Source organism: Oryctolagus cuniculus, chromosome 2 (genome assembly GCF_051225735.1).
Source record: "Oryctolagus cuniculus isolate XC-2025 breed Fujian yellow rabbit chromosome 2, ASM5122573v1, whole genome shotgun sequence".
In the NCBI taxonomy this organism is placed as follows: domain Eukaryota; kingdom Metazoa; phylum Chordata; class Mammalia; order Lagomorpha; family Leporidae; genus Oryctolagus; species Oryctolagus cuniculus.
In genome coordinates this window covers 21,616,935-21,637,072 of record NC_142868.1, presented here as the reverse complement: position 1 = coordinate 21,637,072, position 20,138 = coordinate 21,616,935, and the positions used below count along the sequence as shown (strand labels likewise).

Here is a 20,138-nt window from a genome sequence, read left to right as displayed (position 1 = left end):
ATTAGTAAAAACTTTAAAAAGAAAATGAGATCGGGCCAGTGCTGTGGTGTAGTGGGTGGGGCCACCGCCTGCAGTGCCAGCATCTCATATGGGTGCCAGTTCAAGTCCCAGCTGCTCCACTTCCCATCCAGCTCTCTGCTGTAGCCTGGAAAAGCAGTGGAGGATGACCCAAGTCCTTGGGCCCCTGTACCCACGTAGGAAACCTGGAAGAAGCTCCTGGCTCCTGCCTTCGGATCGGCGCAGCTCCGGCCACTGCAGCCAACTGAGGCGTGAACCAGAACCAGCAGATGGAGGACCTCTCTCTCTGCCTCTCCTTCTCTCTCTTTGTAACTCTGACTTTCAAATGCATAAATAATTCTTTTTTAAAAATGAGTTCAAAAAGTGTAAAAAAAAATAAAAAGAGAAATTTCCATTCTGTGGAATGGAAAATTACTGTTAGCTGACTTACAGATGTAGTAAAACTCAGGAGACAAACAGAATGCTATGCATAGCCAAGTCACAAGAGCAAATTAAAGTGCCAACTCACAAGAGGAAATTAAAGTACAGAGAAGGAAGGAAGAAGGTAACTCTGTAACACAGGCGACACCCAGGAAGACTATACACCCTATCGTACTCAGCCACTGAGCAATCCCCGGGGAAGAAGCCGCGTGCTAGGACATAAGCTGCTTGCTGTAACTGCTCTGAGTGTGCCTGCTCATCCAACACCCGATCTTGCAAGATCAATAATCAAGCCTCACTTTCACTGCACATCCTGAGTCTGAGTCCATCTCTTGCGTGAATGAGTGAGGATATTTCCTACATCTCACCAACCCTTTCTTCATCTTCCTGTTTCTCCATCCTTCCCAGACTCTGCTAACCATCATTCTACTCTATTTCTATAAAAAACTTTTTGAAACATAACAACTACAAATCTTGCACAAGAATAGATAACCTGAATGCATATATTTTAAAAATTGGATTTTTTTAATTAAAAATGTTCCTACACCCCCTCTAGACCTTTTGACTTTATTGGGAATTACACAAAATATTTGAGGAAATAATATTAATTCTACCAAAATTCTTACAGAAAATAGGACAGAAGGGAAAATTTCCTAACTCATTTTTTGTAAGATTTACTTATTTATTTGAAAGTCGGAGTTACACAGAGAGAGGAGAGGCAGAGAAAGAGTGAGGTTTTCCATCCGCTGGTTCACTCCCCAACTGGCCGCAACGGCCAGAGCTGCGCCAATCCAAAGCCAATCATTGGCCTTCTTTTCAGTAGTCTCATTCAGAGACCCTACCCTACCTCTGCAGATAGTGTAGCTAATTATGTTTCAAAGAAAATAATCTCCAGGCAAGATGGTGGAATAGCAACAGGAAGGTCTGCTCTAGGCTTTATGAACTTTGCAGCAAAAACGGTGGAGAAGTTACACTGTCAGGGAAAATTGCAGTGGGAGGGCTTGTGAGAGCAGTGGAAATGGTCTGGACCTGAGTGGAAGGCAAAGACACACAGCAACAAACATGGAGCACCGAGCACAAGCAGAGGAAAAGACCCAGCAACCCGCTCTGGATAGCAAGCTGTGGTCAGACTGCACCAGCCTGCTGTTGACACAACAGGGAGAGGAGGCAGAGTCTAGTGGCCTGCGCTCTGAGTCCAGCTCAGGGGAGCCAGGCCCTGCTCACCAGGAAGAGGGGGAACACACACACACAGCTAGAGGAGACTGCCGCTAGGGGCAACCACAGTAGTTGGAGTCAACTGATGGGGTCTGTTCCCCCATTGTCACCAGGGCAACAATCCAAGTTCTGTTGCACTCACCCGGCAACAGGCAGGTGGGGGGAGCCATCCCATGGAAGGGAAGTGCTGCCCAGAGGGACTCTTGTACCCACCCCGCACAACTGTGAAAGCAGTAGGGCTGCAGCCGGCAGGTACTGTACATGCTTGTGATTCAGGGATTTTACCAGAGGGAAAAATCCGAATTTCCCTCAGACTTTAAGTCTGGCTGAGGGAATCAGACTCCATCTGCCTGAGTGAAACACACGGGCAGGGGCTCTGGGAAACACTCAGAATCTCTGTGAACAGAACCGAGTAACGGGGCAGAGTGGACTCTTGCTCTCCTTGACTATGGAGGCCCTACGTGCTGAGACCGTGAAAACACTGTGACTGTGTGAGAGGGGGTGGTTGTAGCTGGGGCTCTGAGCAAGCTCTGGGTGCAGAGCCGCACTCTTGGAACTCCTTGGTCGACAGGGCAGCTCATTGCAGCTGGAACCGTGCACACAGGGAGGACTGCACAGACCACTCACGCAGATGAGTGTTGAACTCACTGGAGACTAACACCAGGGCATTGCTCAGCTAAGGAGAGGAGGTGAGGGAGTGATCACACCAAAAGACATGACCACAGCTCTCTCTGTTAACAAGACTGGAGCTACCACCCCCAACTTGGGTGTTACCCTGGATACTCATTCCACCCTGGAGCACTAACCAGAGCTCCCTGGGCACACCCCACCACACATCTCAGTATTCTCTAAAAGCACAGAATTCCACTCAGCCACATGGCACAGCTCGATGATAAAAAACCATCAGAGGGGGAAAAAATTAACTCATGAATGCCTAAATATAAATGCAGAAATTCAAGACAGGAATAAAGAAGACACTATGACCCGCCCCCCAAAATGAACAAAACAACATTTCAATAGTAGAATGTGAAGATGAGGAGATTGATGAAAAGCTGGAAACGGAATTCAAAAAACTAATCATAGGATTACACAAAGACAATCAAAAGCAAATCCATGAACTAAAGAGAACCATATGTGACATGAATGAAAATTTTTCCCATGAAAATGAGATTTTAAAGGAAATTAAAATGAAATATTAGACATGAAAGACTCAATAGATCAAATAAATACTACGGTGGAGGGGCCGGTGCCATGGCGCAGTAGGTTAATCCTCCGCCTGCGGCACCGACATCCCATATGGGCGCCAGTTTGAGTCCCGCTGCTCCTCTTCCAATCCAGCTCACTGCTATGGCCTGAGAAAGCAGTAGAAGATGGCCCAAGTCCTTGGGCCCCTGCCCCTGCATGGGAGACCTGGAAGAAGCTCCTGGCTCCTGGCTTTGGATTGGCATAGCTCCGGCCGTTGTGGCCATTTGGAGAGTGAACCAACAGAAGGAAGACCTTTCTCTCTCCTCCCCTCTCACTGTCTGGAACTCTATCTCTCAAATTCTCAAATAAATAAAATCTTTTTTTTTTTTTTTTTACAGGCAGAGTGGACAGTGAGAGAGACAGAGAGAAAGGTCTTCCTTTACCGTTGGTTCACCCTCCAATGGCCGTTGCAGCTGGCGTGCTGCAGCCAGCGCACTGTGCTGATCCGAAGGCAGGAGCCAGGTGCTTCTCCTGGTCTCCCATGTGGGTGCACGGCCCAAGCACTTGGGCCATCCTCCACTGCACTCCCCGGCCACAGCAGAGAGCTGGCCTGGAAGAGGGGCAACCGGGACAGAATCTGGCGCCCCGACCGGGACTAGAACCCGCTGTGCTGGCGCCACAGGCAGAGGATTAGCCTATTGAGCCACAGCGCCCGCCAAATAAAATCTTTAAAAAAAAAAAAAAAACACTATGGTGGAAAGCCTTAACAACAGAATTGGCAAGCCAAAAGAAAGAATATCCAAGCCAGAAGATAAATCTTTGGAAGTCCTACAGTCACAAAAAAAAAAAAAAAAAAAAAAAAAAGAAGATTTATGGAATACTATCAAACAGCCCAACATATGGGTCATAGGAGTTCCTGAAGGTGTGGAAAGAGAGAATGGATTAAAAGGCCTATTTAGTGAAATAATCACCAAAAACTTCCCCAACATGGAGAAAGAATGGAACATCCAAATAGAGGAAGCAAACAGAACTCTTAATAGACATGACCAGGAAAGATCTTCACCACAACACACTGCAGTCAAACTCTCCACAGTAAAACATAAAGAAAGGATTCTAAAATGTGCACAAGAGAAACACCAGATTATTTTCAGAGGATCTCCAATTAGACTCACAGCATAACTCTCATCAGAAACCCTACGGTATAGGAGAGAATGGGGAGATATAGACCAAGTCTTAAAAGAAAAAACTGTCATCCCAGAATTTTATACCCTGCAAAACTCTCATTTATGAATGAAGGTGAAATAAAAATCTTCCATAACAAACAGAAATTGAAAGAATTTGTCACCACTCCTCCAGCCTTACAAAAGATGCTTAAGGATGTGCTACACAGAGTAGCCATCATTAAAACAGAATGAGAAGGCAGAGAATCCTCCAGTAAAAGTACAAAACAAATCTAAAGTAAACAATAGGAATATTTATGGGAAAATGGCAGGGCCAAGTCATTACTTATCAACAGTCAGCTTGAATGTAAATGGCCTCAACTCTCCAGTTAAAAGACACAGACTGGCTTAATGGATTAAAAAACAAGACCCATCTATTTGCTGCCTACAATAAACACACCTCACCAACAAAGATACAAGCAGACTGAAAGTGAAAGGATGGAAAAAGATATTCCATAATAACAGAAACCATAAAAAGAGCCAGTGTTGCCACCCTAATATCATACAAAATAGACTTTAATGTAAAAACTGTTAAAAGAGATAAAGAAGGGCACTATGTAAGGATTGAGGGGTCAATTCAAGAGGATGTGACTGTAACAAATGTGTATACACCCAATTTCAGGGAGCCTGGCTATTTAAAAGGAATGTTAACAGATCTAAAGGGAAATATAGACTCCCATACAATAGTAACAGGGAACTTCAATACCTCACTTTTAGAAATGGACACATCAACCAGACAGAAAATCAGCAAGGAAACAACAGAGTTAACCAACACTATAGACCAAGCGCACCTAATAGACACCTACAGAACCTTTCATCCCATGGCGGCAGAATACACATTCTTCTCATTCGTGCATAAACCTTTCTCTAGTATAGACCATATGATAGGCCTTAAAGCAAGTCTCAGAAAATTAAAAAATACCAAGATAATATCCTGCATCTTCTCAGACCACAACAGAATAAAACTGGAAATCTATAACAAGAATCTCTAAATCATATGAAAACACATAGAGACTGAACAACATGCTCCTGAACGAACAGTGAGTCATAGAAGAAATCAAACAAGAAATCGAAAAATTTCTAAAAACAAATGAAGATGACAATACATCATATCAAAACATGGGATACAGCAAAAGCAGTATTAACAGGGAAGTTTATAGCAATCAGTGCATACATGAATAAATTGTAAAGGTACCAAATAAGTGAGCTATCAATGTTCCTCAAGGACTTAGAAAAACAATTACAGGAGCCAGCACTGTGGCACAGAGTATAAAGCCACCGCCTTCACTGCTGGCATCCCCTATGGGCACCAGTTCGAGTCCCGGCTGCTCTACTTCCAGTCCAGCTCTCTATTATGGCGTGGGAAAGTAGCAGAAGATGGCTCAAGTCCTTGGGCCCCTGTACCTCTGTGGGAGACCCAGAAGAAACTCCTGTCTCCTGGCTCCAGATTGGCGCAGCTTCAGCTGTTGCAACCAATTGGGAAGTGAACCAGCAGATGGAAGACCTCTCTTTCTCTCTGCCTCTCCTTCTCTCTCTGTGTAACTCTTTCAAGGAAATAAATAGATCTTTAAAAAAAAAAAGAAAAAGAAAAACAATAACAAACCAAACCCAAAACTAATGGGAGGAAAAAAATAATTAAAATTAGGTAAGAAATAAGTGAAATTAAACCAAAAAAAATACAGAAGATCACTGTATTAAAGAGCTAGTTTTCTGAAAAGATAAAAATATAGATACACCATTTGCTCAACTAACCAAAAAAAAAGGGGGGAAAGACTCAAATCAATAAAATCAGAGATGAAAAAGGTAATGGAACGTCAGATACCACAGAAATAAAAAGAATCATCAGGAATTACTTACTACAAACAGCTGTGTGCCAACGAAATGGGAAATCTAGAGGAAATGGACAGATTCCTAGACACATACATACATACAATCTACCAAAATTGAGTCACGAATACCATTGGTTGAACTCTTTACTCAGACATAGAATTATTCATAGGTGTATAAATCCAATTGAAAATGGATCCCTTGGCCAGCGCCATGGCTCACTAGGCTAATCTTCCACCTGTGGCTCCGGCACTCTGGGTTCTAATCCCATTCGGGACATCGGTTCTGTCCCGGTTGCTCCTCTTAAAAGTCCAGCTCTCTGCTGTGGCCCGGGAAGGCAGTGGAGGATGACCCAAGTGCTAGGGCCCTGCATCTGCATGGGAGACCAGGAGGAAGCACCTGGCTCCTGGCTTTGGATCAGTGCAGCACGCCACCCGTAGCAGCCATTTGGGAGGTGAACCAACGGAAGGAAGACCTTTCTCTCTCTCTCTCTCTCTCTCTCTCTCTCTCACTGTCTAACTCTGCCTGTCAAAAAAAAAAAAGAAAGAAAAGAAAAAGAAAATGGGTCCCAGTAAAAAATAAGAGTGGGAATAAAGAGGGAGGAGTTGTACGGTTTGGCACATATTCCCATGGATTTATGCCTAAGGGTAAAGCTAAAAATTTGCCATAGAATTCCAAATCCCATTCAGCTAGGTGGTAATAAAGCCATCTTATGTGTTAAAGCGATCATATTAAGTGTGTAATTGATCATATAGATAGGATTAAGTGTCAAAGAGATCACATAAATATGACCAAGTGTCTGGTAATAACAATGATAGGATTAAAAAGGAGAATATGTTCCAACATGAGAAGCAGTCTACACAGCAGACTCATAGAATGACAAATGCCCTGAACAGCACTCTGACCTCAGAATCAGCCCTTAAGGTGTTCAGCTAATCCTCTGCCTGTGGTGCCGGCACACCAGGTTCTAGTCCCAGTCGGGGTGCCAGATTCTGTCCCGGTTGCTCCTCTTCCATTCCAGCTCTCTTCTGTGGCCCGGGAGTGCAGTGGAGGATGGCCCAAGTGCTTGGGCCCTGCATCTGCATTGGAGACCAGGAGGAAGCACCTGGCTCCTGGCTTCAGATCAGCACAGTGCCTTACCACAGTGCACCGGTCGCAGGGGCCATTGGGGGGCGAACCAATGGAAAAAGAAAGACCTTTCTCTCTCTGTCTCTCTTTCACTGTCCACTCTGTCCAAAAAAAAAAAAAAAAAAAAAAAAAAAAAAAAAAAAAACAGCCATGGAAAGCCAATACATTGTGGCAAAAAATGATCTACATGAAAGATCTCTGTGAGTAAGACCCCAGTGGAAAGAAGGGGCCATCAAAGAAGGATGTACTTTTCTCTGAAGAGAGAACTTCCACTTATGCTTATGGCCCTGTCTAAATACTGATGTAGTTTGTGGATTCAAAAGGCTTCCATAGCCTTGGCAGCTCATGGCAAGAGCCTCAGGTGATCACTGATGTCATGAATAACAATGTCAATTGTTAAATCAACAAGAGGAGTCACTGTGCACTTACTCCCCGTTTAGGACCTCTGTCCTTAATGAGTTGTACTATGAGAATTAAAAGCTTGTTTTCAAACAGTACTTTACACTTTGTGTGTCTGTGTGGGTGCAAATTGTGGAAATTTTTACTTAGAGTTGGTCATCTGTATATAAAGTTAATTAAAAACGAATTTTAATGAAGGATGAAATCGGAGATGGAGTAGGTGGGACAGGAGCAAAGGTGGGAGGGTGAGTATGGGGGGAAGAACTGATATATTCCTAAAGCTATACCTATGAAATTTGTATTCATTAAATAAAAGCTTTCTTAAAAGAAAAGAAACACTCAGCAAAGTGAAGAGGCAACTGACAGAATGGAAGAAAATATCTGCAAACTATGCAACTGATAAAGGTTAACTGATAAAGACATCAAGAAACTCAACAACAACAAAACAAACAATCCAATTAAGAAATGGGTAAAGGACTTGAACAGGCATTTTTCAAGAGAGTAATTTCAAATATTCAACAGACACTTGAGAAAATGCTCAGGATCACTAGCCATCAGGGAAATGCAAATCAAAACCATGGTGAAGTTTCACCTCAGTCCAGTCAGAATGGCCCACTTACAGAAATCAACAAATGACAAATGCAGACAAGGATGTGGGGAAAAGGTACCCTGGTACACTGTTGGTGGGAATGTAAACCAGTGCAACTACTGTGGAAGACAGTATGGTGATATATCAGAAATCTGAATATACACCTACCATATGACCCAGCCATCCCACTCCTAGGAATTGATCCAAGCAAAAAAAAGTCAGTATATGAAAGAGTTAGCTGTACCCCATGTTCACAGCAGCACAATTCAGAATATCTAGATATGGAAATCAACCCAGATGTCCATCAACTGATGACTGGATAAAGAAATTATGATATATATACACCATGGAGTACTACTCAGCTGTAAAACAAACAAAAAAATGAAATCCTGCCTTTTGCAACAAGATGGTTGCAACCGGAAACTATTATAGTTAGTGAAATAAGGCAATCTCAAAAAGACAGATACCATATGTTTTCCCCGGTCCCAGGTAACAAATAGAGTACCTGAAATATAATGTATTCAAGTGAAATAGACATTTTGAGAATCAATGATGTTTTACAGTCCTTGTCTCTCTCATTGAGGAACAGTGATTTGTTTTGTTTTGTTTTCATACTATTTATTGAAATTTTTCACGTAGGGTAGTGTTAACAATACAATCATTATGTGTACTAAAAAAAGAGCATTGTAAAAAAAAGAGTGGTAATCTGAGGGGGAGGGGCAGGAAGGGTTGGAGCATGGGTGGGGCGTGGGGGGGAATGCCTCTATGTTCCTAAAATGGTATAAAGGAAATATATAAAACTTGTATAACTTAAATAAAATATATAACTATTAAAAAATAAAATAATCTCCAACTTATGAGAAATTCACCCTTGTTTACCCAAACCCTGTCTTCCAGTCAAAGTCACTGCATGTTCACTTTGTATTAATAAATTTAAGTATGGGGGCTGGCACTGTGGGGCAGCAGGTAGAGCCTACACCTGCAGTGCTGACATCCCATATGGGCACTGGTTCTAGTCCCGGCTGCTCCAATTCTGATCCAGCTCTCTGCTATGGTCTGGGAAAGCGGTAGAAGATGGCCCAAGCCCTTGGGTCCCTGCACCCATATGGGAGACCCAGAAGAAGCTCCTGTTCCTGCCTTCGGATCAGCGTAGCTCCAGCCATTGTGGCCATCTGGGGAGTGAATCAGTGATGGAAGACCTCTTTCTCTCTGTCTCTGCCTGTGCCTCTCTGTGACTCTGCCTTTCAAATAAATAAATAAATCTTTTAAATAAATAAATGTTAAGTATGGCCATGACTAAAATCTGACCGCTTTGAAACACTTCCCAAGGCTCATTAAAAGTAGCTGGGAGGGGTTGCATTGTGGTATAGTGGGTAAAGTCATTGCATGTGACACTGACATTCCACACGGGCACTGGTTCAAGTCCTGGCTGCTCTACTTCCCAATCCAGCTCCCTGCTAAAGGTCTGGAAAAAGCAGCAGAGAATGGCCCAAGTAGTTGAGCCCTTGCTACCCACATGAGATCCAGATGAAGCTACTGGCTCCTGGCTTCAGCCTTGTCCAGCACTGGCCATTGTGTCCATCTGAGAAGTGAACCAGTAGATGGAAGATCACGCTCTCTCTCTCTCTCCCTCTCTCCTCTCTCTCTCTGTAACTCTGTAACCCTGACTTTCAGGTAAATACATAAATCTTAAAAAAAAAAAAAAAAGTAGTTGGGCTTTTGTCTCCCAACTGTAGGTCAGTCATATTCTTCCTTGAATAAAACTTGTTTATTTCCTATGACAAAAGCATTAAAAGACAGGAAATAAAGAAAAATTTTAATAGAAACTGTGCAATATCTGTACACTGAAACTATAAAACACTCACAAGAGAAAATAACAGACATAAATAAGCAAAGATGTAAACTATGTTCTTGGACCAGAAAATTCAATATTGTTATTATGTCAATTCTACCAAAATTGATCTATATATTTTAATTATGTTTACATAATCTCAATCCAAATTCCAGTAAGTTTTATAGTAATTTACAAGTTGAGGCTAAAATTTATATGGTAAACTAAAGGATCTAGCTTACAAAACAATTTTGAAAAAGAGGAACAAATTTGCTGAACTAACTATGAAATTTCAAGGCTTATTATAAAATTACAAAAACCAAGACACTATCATATGTAATACAGTGCCAGAAATTGTGTGTGTACCCATGCACACACAATCACTGTGTGTGTGTATATATATATATATATGATTTTCATATATATATGATTTTCAACAAAGATGCCAAAGAAATTGGTACAGAGAGGACAGGTTTTTTTCACTAAATAGATACTGAAAACACTGGACCATCCACATGGATTACCTGTACCATATACAAAAGCTAACTCAAAGTGGATCACAAAACTAAAAGTATAAAACTTCTAGAACAAACATTAACATTTTTGAGACTTTGAATAAGACAGATTTTTAGGTAGAGTAAGAAAAAAGTATAAATCATAGTAAACTGACAGAACTATATGTTACCAAAATTAAATTTGGGACACAATGTAGTGTGCAAAGTCTGGTCTCTGTCAAGAGATCAGGGCTTTCCTCCTTGGCTTGCTATTCACTAGGTCTTTGGACAAGTCTGTTCACCCCTCAAGGCCTCAACTCCCTCCCAATTGAAATAAAGCTAAGCTAGAATATCTCTAAATCCTTTCCGTCAATAAAATTTGATTCCACAAATAACAAAAACATATTCTTTGAAAGACTCAGGAAAATGAAAAAAACAAGCTAGAAGAAAATGTTTGTAAGACACGTATCCAACAAAGGGCTTGTGTCATATACAAAGAACTCTTACATCTTAACTATAAGGTAAACAGCACAATTTTTTAAATGGTCAAAAGATTTGAATAGACTACTTCACCAAGCACAACAGAAAATGCTTACTATCATTAGTCAGCAAAATTTGCAATTAAAGCTACAATGAGATACTATTATGCTCTTATTAGGGGTAAAATTAGTTAATAAAATTAATAAATTAAATAATGACAACACAAGTCCTATTAAGGATGCAGAATAATTACTGGAACTCTCATAAATTGCTGGCAGGAATGCAAAATGGTAGAGCCACGTTGGAAAAGTTTGGCAGTTTCTTATATAATTAAACATACACTTACCACACAACACAGCAATTACTCCTTGGTCCAAGAAAAAGAAAAACATGCAAACAAGCAAAAGCCGATACCAGACTGTATCAGCTTTACTGATAATCTGTAAACAACTCGAGTGTCCATTAACCAAGGAATGCATAAACAAATGGTGGTGCATCCCAACAATGAAATACTATTCAGCAATAAAAAGGAACAGAATTACTGAAATACCCACAGCACAGAAGAATGTCAAAGGCATTATGATCAGTGACAGAAAGCAGGCACAAAATGTTAATATATTGTAGGATTCTATTTCTATGACATTCACAAAGAAGGCAGTGATCTCCCAATCATCGGTCGTGCCTGGCCCTTTAGAAGTATTCGGCAAACGCTGGCAAGTACTGAGAACACACCAGAAAGTACTCAGTGAATGCTAGGTGGTAGAAGGGCAGAAAGGGAGTCATTGCAGGGAGGGTAAAGCAAAGAAGGCGATGCACTGATGCGAAAGCCAAACGCCCCTGGGGGCCCAAATCCACCCCAAGAGCAAAAAGTGAGGGAAGGCGTGCTCCAAGCTACCTTCATGGAGTTCGGCAGCTTAAAAAACCAGACCCTGCAAATGCCTGCAAATTAGAAGCACGAATGAGCAACCTCAGCGCTTCTCTGGCCTGAAAAAAAAAAGGCGTGGCGGCCCCACCCTTCCTTAAAAATCCATCACCCCGCGCCCGAGGCCAGTCGGGGGGCGTTTTTTGTGCCTCAGAGTGAAGCTGCAGAGAGCTCGGGCGAGCCCGGGCTGGGGTCAGGGCGATGAAGAAAGACGCGGGACATCCCCGCGGCCCCGCCCGTCTCCATCCCTCGCCGCCCGCCGCACTCACCCAGGCCTGCCGTTCCAGCTGAGCGTACAAATTGGAGCCCTTAAGCTTCTGGACTATCTGGGCAATGATGAGAGACAGGTCCGACTCCTCCTGCAACATGTCCCCGGCCCTAGCCCGCCGAGCCGCGGGGGCGCGGAGAGAACCGGCTGCGGGCCCGCTGGGAGCCCAGTGACACTTCTCCGGGACCTTACTACGCCGGGACTCCTCCGGCGGGCGTTACCAGGCAACTGCCGGCCGTGTGTGCGTCCTTCTCCGGTCCCCTCGGCACTCCAAGGCCCCAGCACTTGCGTTCCGCTGGGGCAAAAAGACCGGGGCGGGGAGGTCGTTTTTCATTCCATTGTTCCTGCTTAACCCGCGGTTTAAAGGCGAGAACAGAATCTCCTCCAAAGCTATGGCGCCTCTGTTGCACCGGGAAAACCCAGAGACGGTGTTTTTGCGTTTTACCGTGGGAAGGATCGTGCCTCGTGCGCTTCTCAATGTCTGCAGAAACAAGTCTGTGCGCAAAGTGCTGTGGCAAATTACTCCCAAGAAGGGTCAAAGTCTGACAGGGGCTGTGTGAACTTGGGCGAGGTACTTAGACTTCAGCACTCAGTTCCCACCTCCGTTAAATGATACCTAGCTCACAGGATGCTGTGGTGATTAGCTGAGGTAACAATCCTGAAGGTACCCAAGACTACACTCAGTGCTCCTTGTATTTCATCTTCTCGCATTTCTATTCTGAGGCCTCTTCTGCCAGGAATAGACAGCCACAATTTAACCAAGAAACATTGTTGATAGGTTTCCTGGGGTGCACAGAAAATTCAAGGATGAGAAAGACATTGCCCTAGTCTTTGAGGCTTGTACCCACTAGATTCCTCCTCTTCCAAACATTGATTCATTCAACTTTCAACGTTTTGGGCAATCACATACTAGGAACTGTGTGATCAGAAATACTTAATAAAATTGAATTCTTGCCTTCAAGGAAATATGTAAAAAGTTTTTAGGAGAACTAGTAGTAACCGATTTAACTAATTAAATGTCTCCAGAGGCCAGTGTCAGCTAGAAGAGAGGCATAACCAATAATACACATGTTAGAATAATCTCGTAAGAATGATCAAGAATTAATTGCAAATGTGTATATATGTATATTTTAAGCAAAACGAAACTAGCATTCCATGAAAGCCGAAAATTACTGCAGAACTATTCTGCACTGGATGGAAGTTGGAATTGGGAGCCAGAGCTTAGAATCAGACCTAGGTACTCCACTGTTGGCCACAGAAATCGTAACTGGCATCTTAATCACTAAACTAAACTCTGCCCCCCACGAACTTTTTGAAGCTCCTTCTTGTGTGGAACTGCTCAGCACAATTATTTGCACAGATGAATATTAAAAGTTGTTTCTTACATAGAACAGGACTGTTGAAGTATAATTAAATTCTAGAATGCCCTCTGCTCTCTTTTCCCATTTCTTTTTAGCAAGACTTTTCAAAACATGTGCTCCAGGCTAGGAGTGGCAAGGAACTCAATTCAGGTTGAATAAGATGAGTAAGACCTTTGCCTTTCTCTCAGTGACTTCCCGGTCCTAAAGGGATGATGAGACCAGTACACAACAAGCTGGACACTAGGCTATCTTCTTCAGTCTCCCACCTGAGTATCTGCAAATTTGATTACTTTGAAGTCATTGTCTGATAAGAAACAGAATGGGGCTGGCACCGCAGCTCACTAGGCTAATCCTCCACTTGCGGCACCAGCACTCTGGGTTCTAGTCCCAGTTGGGGCGCTGGATTCTGTCCCGGCTGCTCCTCTTCCAGTCCAGCTCTCTGCTGTGGCCCAGGAGTGCAGTGGAGGATGGCCCAAGTGCTTGGACCCTGCACCCGCATGGGAGACCAGGAGAAGCACCTGGCTCCTGGCTTCGGATCAGCGTGGTGCACTGGCACAGCGGACACTGTGGGGGTGAACCAACGGAAAAGGAAGACCTTTCTCTCTGTCTCTCTCTCTCTCACTGTCTACTCCGCCTATCAAAAAAAAAAAAAAAAAAGAAGGCCAGCGCCGCGGCTCACTAGGCTAATCCTCCGCCTTGCAGTGCCAGCACACCGGGTTCTAGTTCCGGTCAGGGCGCTGGATTCTGTCCCAGTTGCCCCTCTTCCAGGCCAGCTCTCTGCTGTGGCCAGGGAGTGCAGTGGAGGATGGCCCAAGTACTTGGGCCCTGCACTCCATGGGAGACCAGGAGAAGTACCTGGCTCCTGCCATCGGATCAGTGCGGTGCGCTGGCCGCGGCGGCCATTGGAGGGTGAACCAACGGCAAAGGAAGACCTTTCTCTCTGTCTCTCTCTCTCACTGTCCACTCTGCCTGTCAAAAAATAAAAAAAAAATTAAAATAAAATAAAGAAAAAGAATGAACGTGCAGAATCTCATCTCAATCCCATGGGGTCGGGGGAGAGGAATTTTGTCTTGGAAATCCATATGGTACCCAGAGTGGGCAGAGATTGGGAAAGCCCTCCATCTCTGACATTTCAGTATAAACCATAAACTCTGCTAACAGATGCATGGTGAGAGCAGTCTAGCCTCATCTGAATGGTTGCAATTATGTGGATGGAGATCAAAGTAAATGCAAAGGGAGTCTCTCCAAAATGTTCTCAAATTTAGAACAGACATACTTTTAGGCCAGCGTGTATATGGGCTCCGGGGCCAACACAGCCTTCCTCAGACCTGCTCTACTTCCATCTATCACACATATAATGTTGGATTGGCCTTCATTGGAGAGGGTTAGGGTTAGGGATGCATTAGAAAACCAGTGACTAGTAGCACCTATGACAGAAATGAGGACCATAGCAAAAACACTCTATCTGCCTAGCATGAAACTGAGGCCCACTCCAAGAGGACACGAGAACATAGTTCTGCTTTATGCACTTGAGTGTGACTTTCACAACCCCTGCCACCTACAATGAAAACTATTCTCTGCTATCGTCTTAACACCACTGATTTTTGGTATGCTGTGTCTGCAGAATAAGTCGAACTATATGTTGACAGGAATGTATACAGGATAAAGAAAAAGTTTTATGTGTGTTACATGTATCACAAATGTCACAGGTGGCACTGTCTTTGAGAACAAATGAGCTCCTACTGATGTCAATGACTGGTCACTGGTTAGCTACACCCCACAAGCTGGCATAGGAACTCGGCCCCGCTTCCAAGTCTCTTCCTCTAGCTCTAGGAATCCTCAGGAGGTGGTATGTGTGTGCCCAGGAAAAAGGCTGTTCATAATCTTCTACTCTGCCTGAGGCAGTGATACTGGATGCCCTAAAGCTATCATCCAGAGTTTTGTTTCTTGGTATTACCAAAGCAACACAATCCCAGATGTGCCAAACTCCAAGATTCTCGAAAGCCCTCTTGGCAAAAACCTCTTCCTATTTTGCTGTTTCTCCTCGTAAAAGGGATCACATCTCATTTCTGAGCTACGTTGACTATCAGACCATGCTAGCTCCCATCTTTCATGCCTCTAACTCCAGGCAATTGGATGTGAATGAGGGATCCACGAGTAATCCCAGGGACTGTGTTGCCTCCGTGCACAACACAGAACTTACAGGAGGAAACCCCAGTGCTATGGGTCAGATGTGTTTCTCAGGGGCACATGTGTTGGAAACTTGGTCCCTAATGTGGAGATGTTGGGTGATGCCAAGTCGGAAGTCCTTAGGTCATTGGGGACTCTACCCTTGGAAGGGATTGAAGCGGTTCTCATGGGACCCTACATTTGTTCTCCTGAGAGTGGGTGTTTCTAGGAACCAACCTCTGAAATGTTCTCTGGCTTCCTGTCTTGCAATAGGCTGTTTGCTTCTCACACACATTCTCACACAGACCATCTGCCATTAGGTCATCCCCATAGCTAAACCGATATTAGACCAATGACCTTGACCCTCAGGAACTGTGAGCTAAATAAAACTATTTTCTTTGTAAAGTTAGCCTGCCTCAGGTGCTTGATTATAGTAATGGAAAATAAACTGATACACCAGCTAATGATGGTTTAACTCATATGATACATATAAAATTACAAACAACATCATCAAGAGTACAAGCTCTATCCTTCCGCTCCATCTTGCTGTCCTCAGCGTGTTGGCTCCCCTCCTCCAGCTTATTGCCACAGTCTCAAAATGGCTGCTTCAGTTGCGAACCCAGTGACCTCCTACTGCTGCCTTGAAAGCCAGAGAGGAGGGGGGCAAAACAAAGGCATTTTCAATGATTGTGCATCTATCTTTCCTGAGGAAGTAATATCTTTGCAAGAAGCTCCCAAAAAGACTTGGCCATACATCTTAGTGCCTGAAGCTGTATCACATGACCACCCTAGCTGGAAAGAAATGAACTGAAATTTCACCCTCACTCCTGGCAGAAAAGCACAGGAGGAGAAGAATGGCTGCTTGATTATGTTATATTGTTCAAACGACCTCTGTGTAAGAGTGATGCCGCGAGAGGGACACATGTGAATGAGCATCTCTGATGCGTATTTGGGCCAATCAAACCACAAATAAATTAAACTACTTGGGCAATACCCAGGTTACTTAGCATTCACACAGACTTGATTGTGTGCAGTTCAGGCTCAGAATATAAATTATATTACTTATCTATGCAACATTTTCTCAATATCATGGTGACATTTTAAAAGCTAAAAACAAATAATGTTGGCCCATTACAAAATAACTTTTGTGAGTTTAAGATTATACGACAAGCACAGAACATTTGCAGATATTATTGTAAAAAAAGAAAGACAAAAATTGGTGACTCGAGGAAGGAGCAGCTTGTTTATAAATTGGTTTTTACTGTATCTGGAGGCCAGGCTATTGGAATTCTAGGTTATTCTCTCTGGTTGCACCAAGAGAAATGAACACTGGAAACAATCCATTCTTTAATATAATGTGTACTGATTTAGGGGAAAGATGTTTACTGGTAAAAAGCGACATCCTACCTTCCAGATCCTTCTTGTAGGCCTCAGGTAAGACAGAAGAGCAGGATCTATTGGCCTTAATGTCTCCTTAATTCTCTGATCATAACATATGGGTATTTCAAGAAGGTCATGGAAATGGATTTAAATAATAAGCTTTTCTTGGTGCAAAAAATTTTTGAAGCCCATACATATGTGGAGTCTTCAAAAAGTCTGTGAAGATGTATGTTCTGAAAAAAAAGGATCAAAATTTTTGCACCAAAATAAACTTATCTTTTCACTTTCATGAGCTTTTTGAAGTATTCTTATATAGCTCTGCTTTCCCACCTTTTCCAAACTGTATCCAACATACACACACAAATACATTCTCTCCCTATCTCTTCCCCTCACTCTTCTCCCCCTACCCCCAACACACACATTTCCACTCTAGGAAATTTCCTTTTTATGACTCCTTCTTATTTTCTATGAGCTTCTTCCACTGCCTCCTGGAAAACTTGTATACTATTTGCCATCTTTTCTTTCCTTCCAGTTTGTCAAAGGTGCAGAAACATGTACAGGACAAGAATATTTATGAGACAGGGACTGCTACAATAGCAGCACTAGAGATCAAATTAAGACTGCTTTTGGGTCTATCCCTACCCATTATGTGAGTTAACAATTTATGGGGAATAGGGATCAAATTACAGACCTGGAAGAATCAGAGGCCAAGTAATCTGGGAGCAGACCCAGTGTGTAGACAGAGCATGGAATTCTATTGAAAACCAGTAGATCCCCTGTAGATGCCATCAACAGGACAGAGTCCCGGGGTAAGAGCTATGTGTCTGTTACCAGTACTTAATTCTGGAACAGGTCTGGGCATTGGAAGGGGAAAAGGGACCTGGAACAAAGTATGTGTCTAGGAAGGAAAAGTCTCTCAAACATTGAATTGAATGTTGGAGAAAAAGGAAGTGAGATAGGGGGACAAATAATTGCATTAAAACAATGGTTTTTGGCTCAAAATTGTTTTTGAGTTCTCATGCTTTGTCTAAAAATTCATGAGACTATGTATGATTCTAAAATATACTTGTTTATTATAATAAAACATTTTAAATGTGAAACATCCAAAATTGATGTAATGTCACGATCTTTGGTTTTCAGTACACTCTCTGACACACAACTATATCTCCTGTGGCATACGGAAGTCCCAGCAACATTGAACTCAGTGGCCAAACACCACACACTACTCATTAACATGCCCTGTTTTATCTTCCACCCCTTTTCTGTCTCTTATTCACCCTCCTACAACTGTTTCCTGGAATAACCTCCAATACATTCTTCATATGCTCAAACTCTTATTTCAGCATCTGCTTCTGGGGAAATCCAGCCTATGTCTAGTACGTAATACTGGAATGCCCGGAAGTAGTAGGCACTGAAGAAGTGCTGGATGGAGGCATAAACAGCCATTTCCCATTTTCTCCAAGAGGCACAGCTTGGTTGCATTCATGCAGTTTCAAGCAGAAATTTCCAGCCAGGAAGTGCCTTCCAAACTGGCACTGGATAAGAGGAATGCCAAGAGAGCAGAACAAGAAACTGTAGACCTAGGGGTGGGACAAGAGGGAAGGAGAGAGAGAGAGAGAGAGAGAGAGAGAGAGAGAGAGAGAGAGAAACAGGAAGGAGGAGAAGGATAGAAGAGGAAGGGGAGAGGAGAGAAACTAACACAGTCAGGAAAGAGTTGACGTTGCAGTCTTTAGTCTGAAATCCATAAGACAGAGAAGTAGACTGGAAACTCAAGCAGAATTTCCATGCTGCCTTCCAAAGGCAGAATCCCATCTTCTCTAGGAATATTGTTCTTGCTGTTATAGCCCTCAACTGATTGGGTGGAGCCCACCCACGTGACGGAAGGTGATTTGCTTTACTTAAAGTCTACTGATTGTAAATGTCATCACATCTATAAAATATTTTCATAGCAACACCTGGATTGGTGTTTGGCTAACTAACTGTGCACCAGAGCCTAGTCAAGCTGACACATATTAACCATCACAGCAGGTCTATTTGCTCGCCTCCTAGTCCCTTAGCTGGCCTTGGGTTAGCCACACCTTCCTTACAGAGTCTCACTGGACTTAGAACCCGCCACTCCACCTCCCTGACATGCGCATTCTCTCCACAACTCTTTCATTTCTGCTTTATGAGGTCCTTGGAGGTCCTTCACCTGTTGCATTGCCATTTGTACATGCTTTTTCTGCTGAATTGAACTTCATTGTCAGAAACTGACCTCTTGGGCTGGGTCCTGGACCCTTCCAGTCCTTACTCCGTGAGCTTCTTGGTCCAGTGGTCCATTGTGATGGATCTCAAGTGAGGTGGGAGTTTCTCTCCAAACTGACAAAACAAAAACAAAGTTTAATTCATGGAATTAAGAGGAAGCAGATGTCAAATAGCAGAAAAGGAATGTAGAAAAATGAAACCTCAGCTCCAGTAGGGAGGGAGGAGTAGCTGTGATTTACTCCTGGTATTCTAGAACATTTTTGGTGATGTTACTCAGTGTCAAGGACTACTAAAAACACCCTCAAAGGACATCAGTGACAAATGACATCAGATACGTAGACATTTCCATTTCCACTGACTCATCTCCCAGGACAACTTGGCAATACAAGTAAAGCGAATGTGGTTGTTTAAAAAGTACATTTTATGATTTTTCAGGATATGAGTAAAAGTGTAAATTTTTTAAATAAATTTGAGGAATTATCTTTCTACTCCTGAAACATGAACCACCAGAATGAGCACAAATTTGGCAAACCAAAGGCTTCATTTTATTCTGACAAAAGTGAAACATGTTCTTACCAAGAGCTTTGCTTGGAGTCACACAGGGTAGGAGCAGGATTGTCCCAGGATGTTCCACTCTTGCAGGCTGATTGTTTAGTGTGTGTGCCTGGTTGTTGCCATTTTTCTTTTCTTCTTTAGCTACAGTGCTGCAGAGATTCAACCAATATTATCTTGTGTGACCCTTGAAACACCTCACAAAGTACGGGTTATTTTCTGTATCTTTCATAGACTAGAAAACTAATATCGAAGTTGGATTACTGACAAAAGTCACAATAAAGTTCAGAAAAGAGCTGAAATTTGAATCCACTTTGTTCCCGTTTCCCCTGTGGGAAAAATAAAAGTGAATTGTGCCTCACACATGTCACGGTCTGGGATGGGAGAAGAAAAAGAGCATGCGCAGGGGTACAGCTGCAGGGTAGAAGTAACTTCT

General features: G+C 43.0%; 1 protein-coding gene across 7 annotated transcripts in view; it reads right to left on the bottom strand.

Moving 5' to 3' along the window:
• TBC1D19 (TBC1 domain family member 19) overlaps positions 1 to 12,241 on the bottom strand; it is a 177,439-nt gene extending 165,198 nt beyond the window's left edge. For 3 of the 7 annotated variants that reach the window (XR_016229836.1, XM_051842268.3, XM_051842305.3), the window contains exon 1: positions 11,998 to 12,241. Coding sequence is in view for 1 of the 7 variants with exons in the window: in XM_051842268.3 (XP_051698228.1) it covers positions 11,998 to 12,096 (99 nt within the window). In the remaining 6 variants the exon portion in view is untranslated. The remainder of the gene's footprint in view (positions 1 to 11,997) is intronic. The other 4 variants (XR_016229835.1, XM_051842295.3, XR_016229834.1 and 1 more) reach the window with 3 other exon arrangements.
• Positions 12,242 to 20,138: the final 7,897 nt, after the last annotated feature.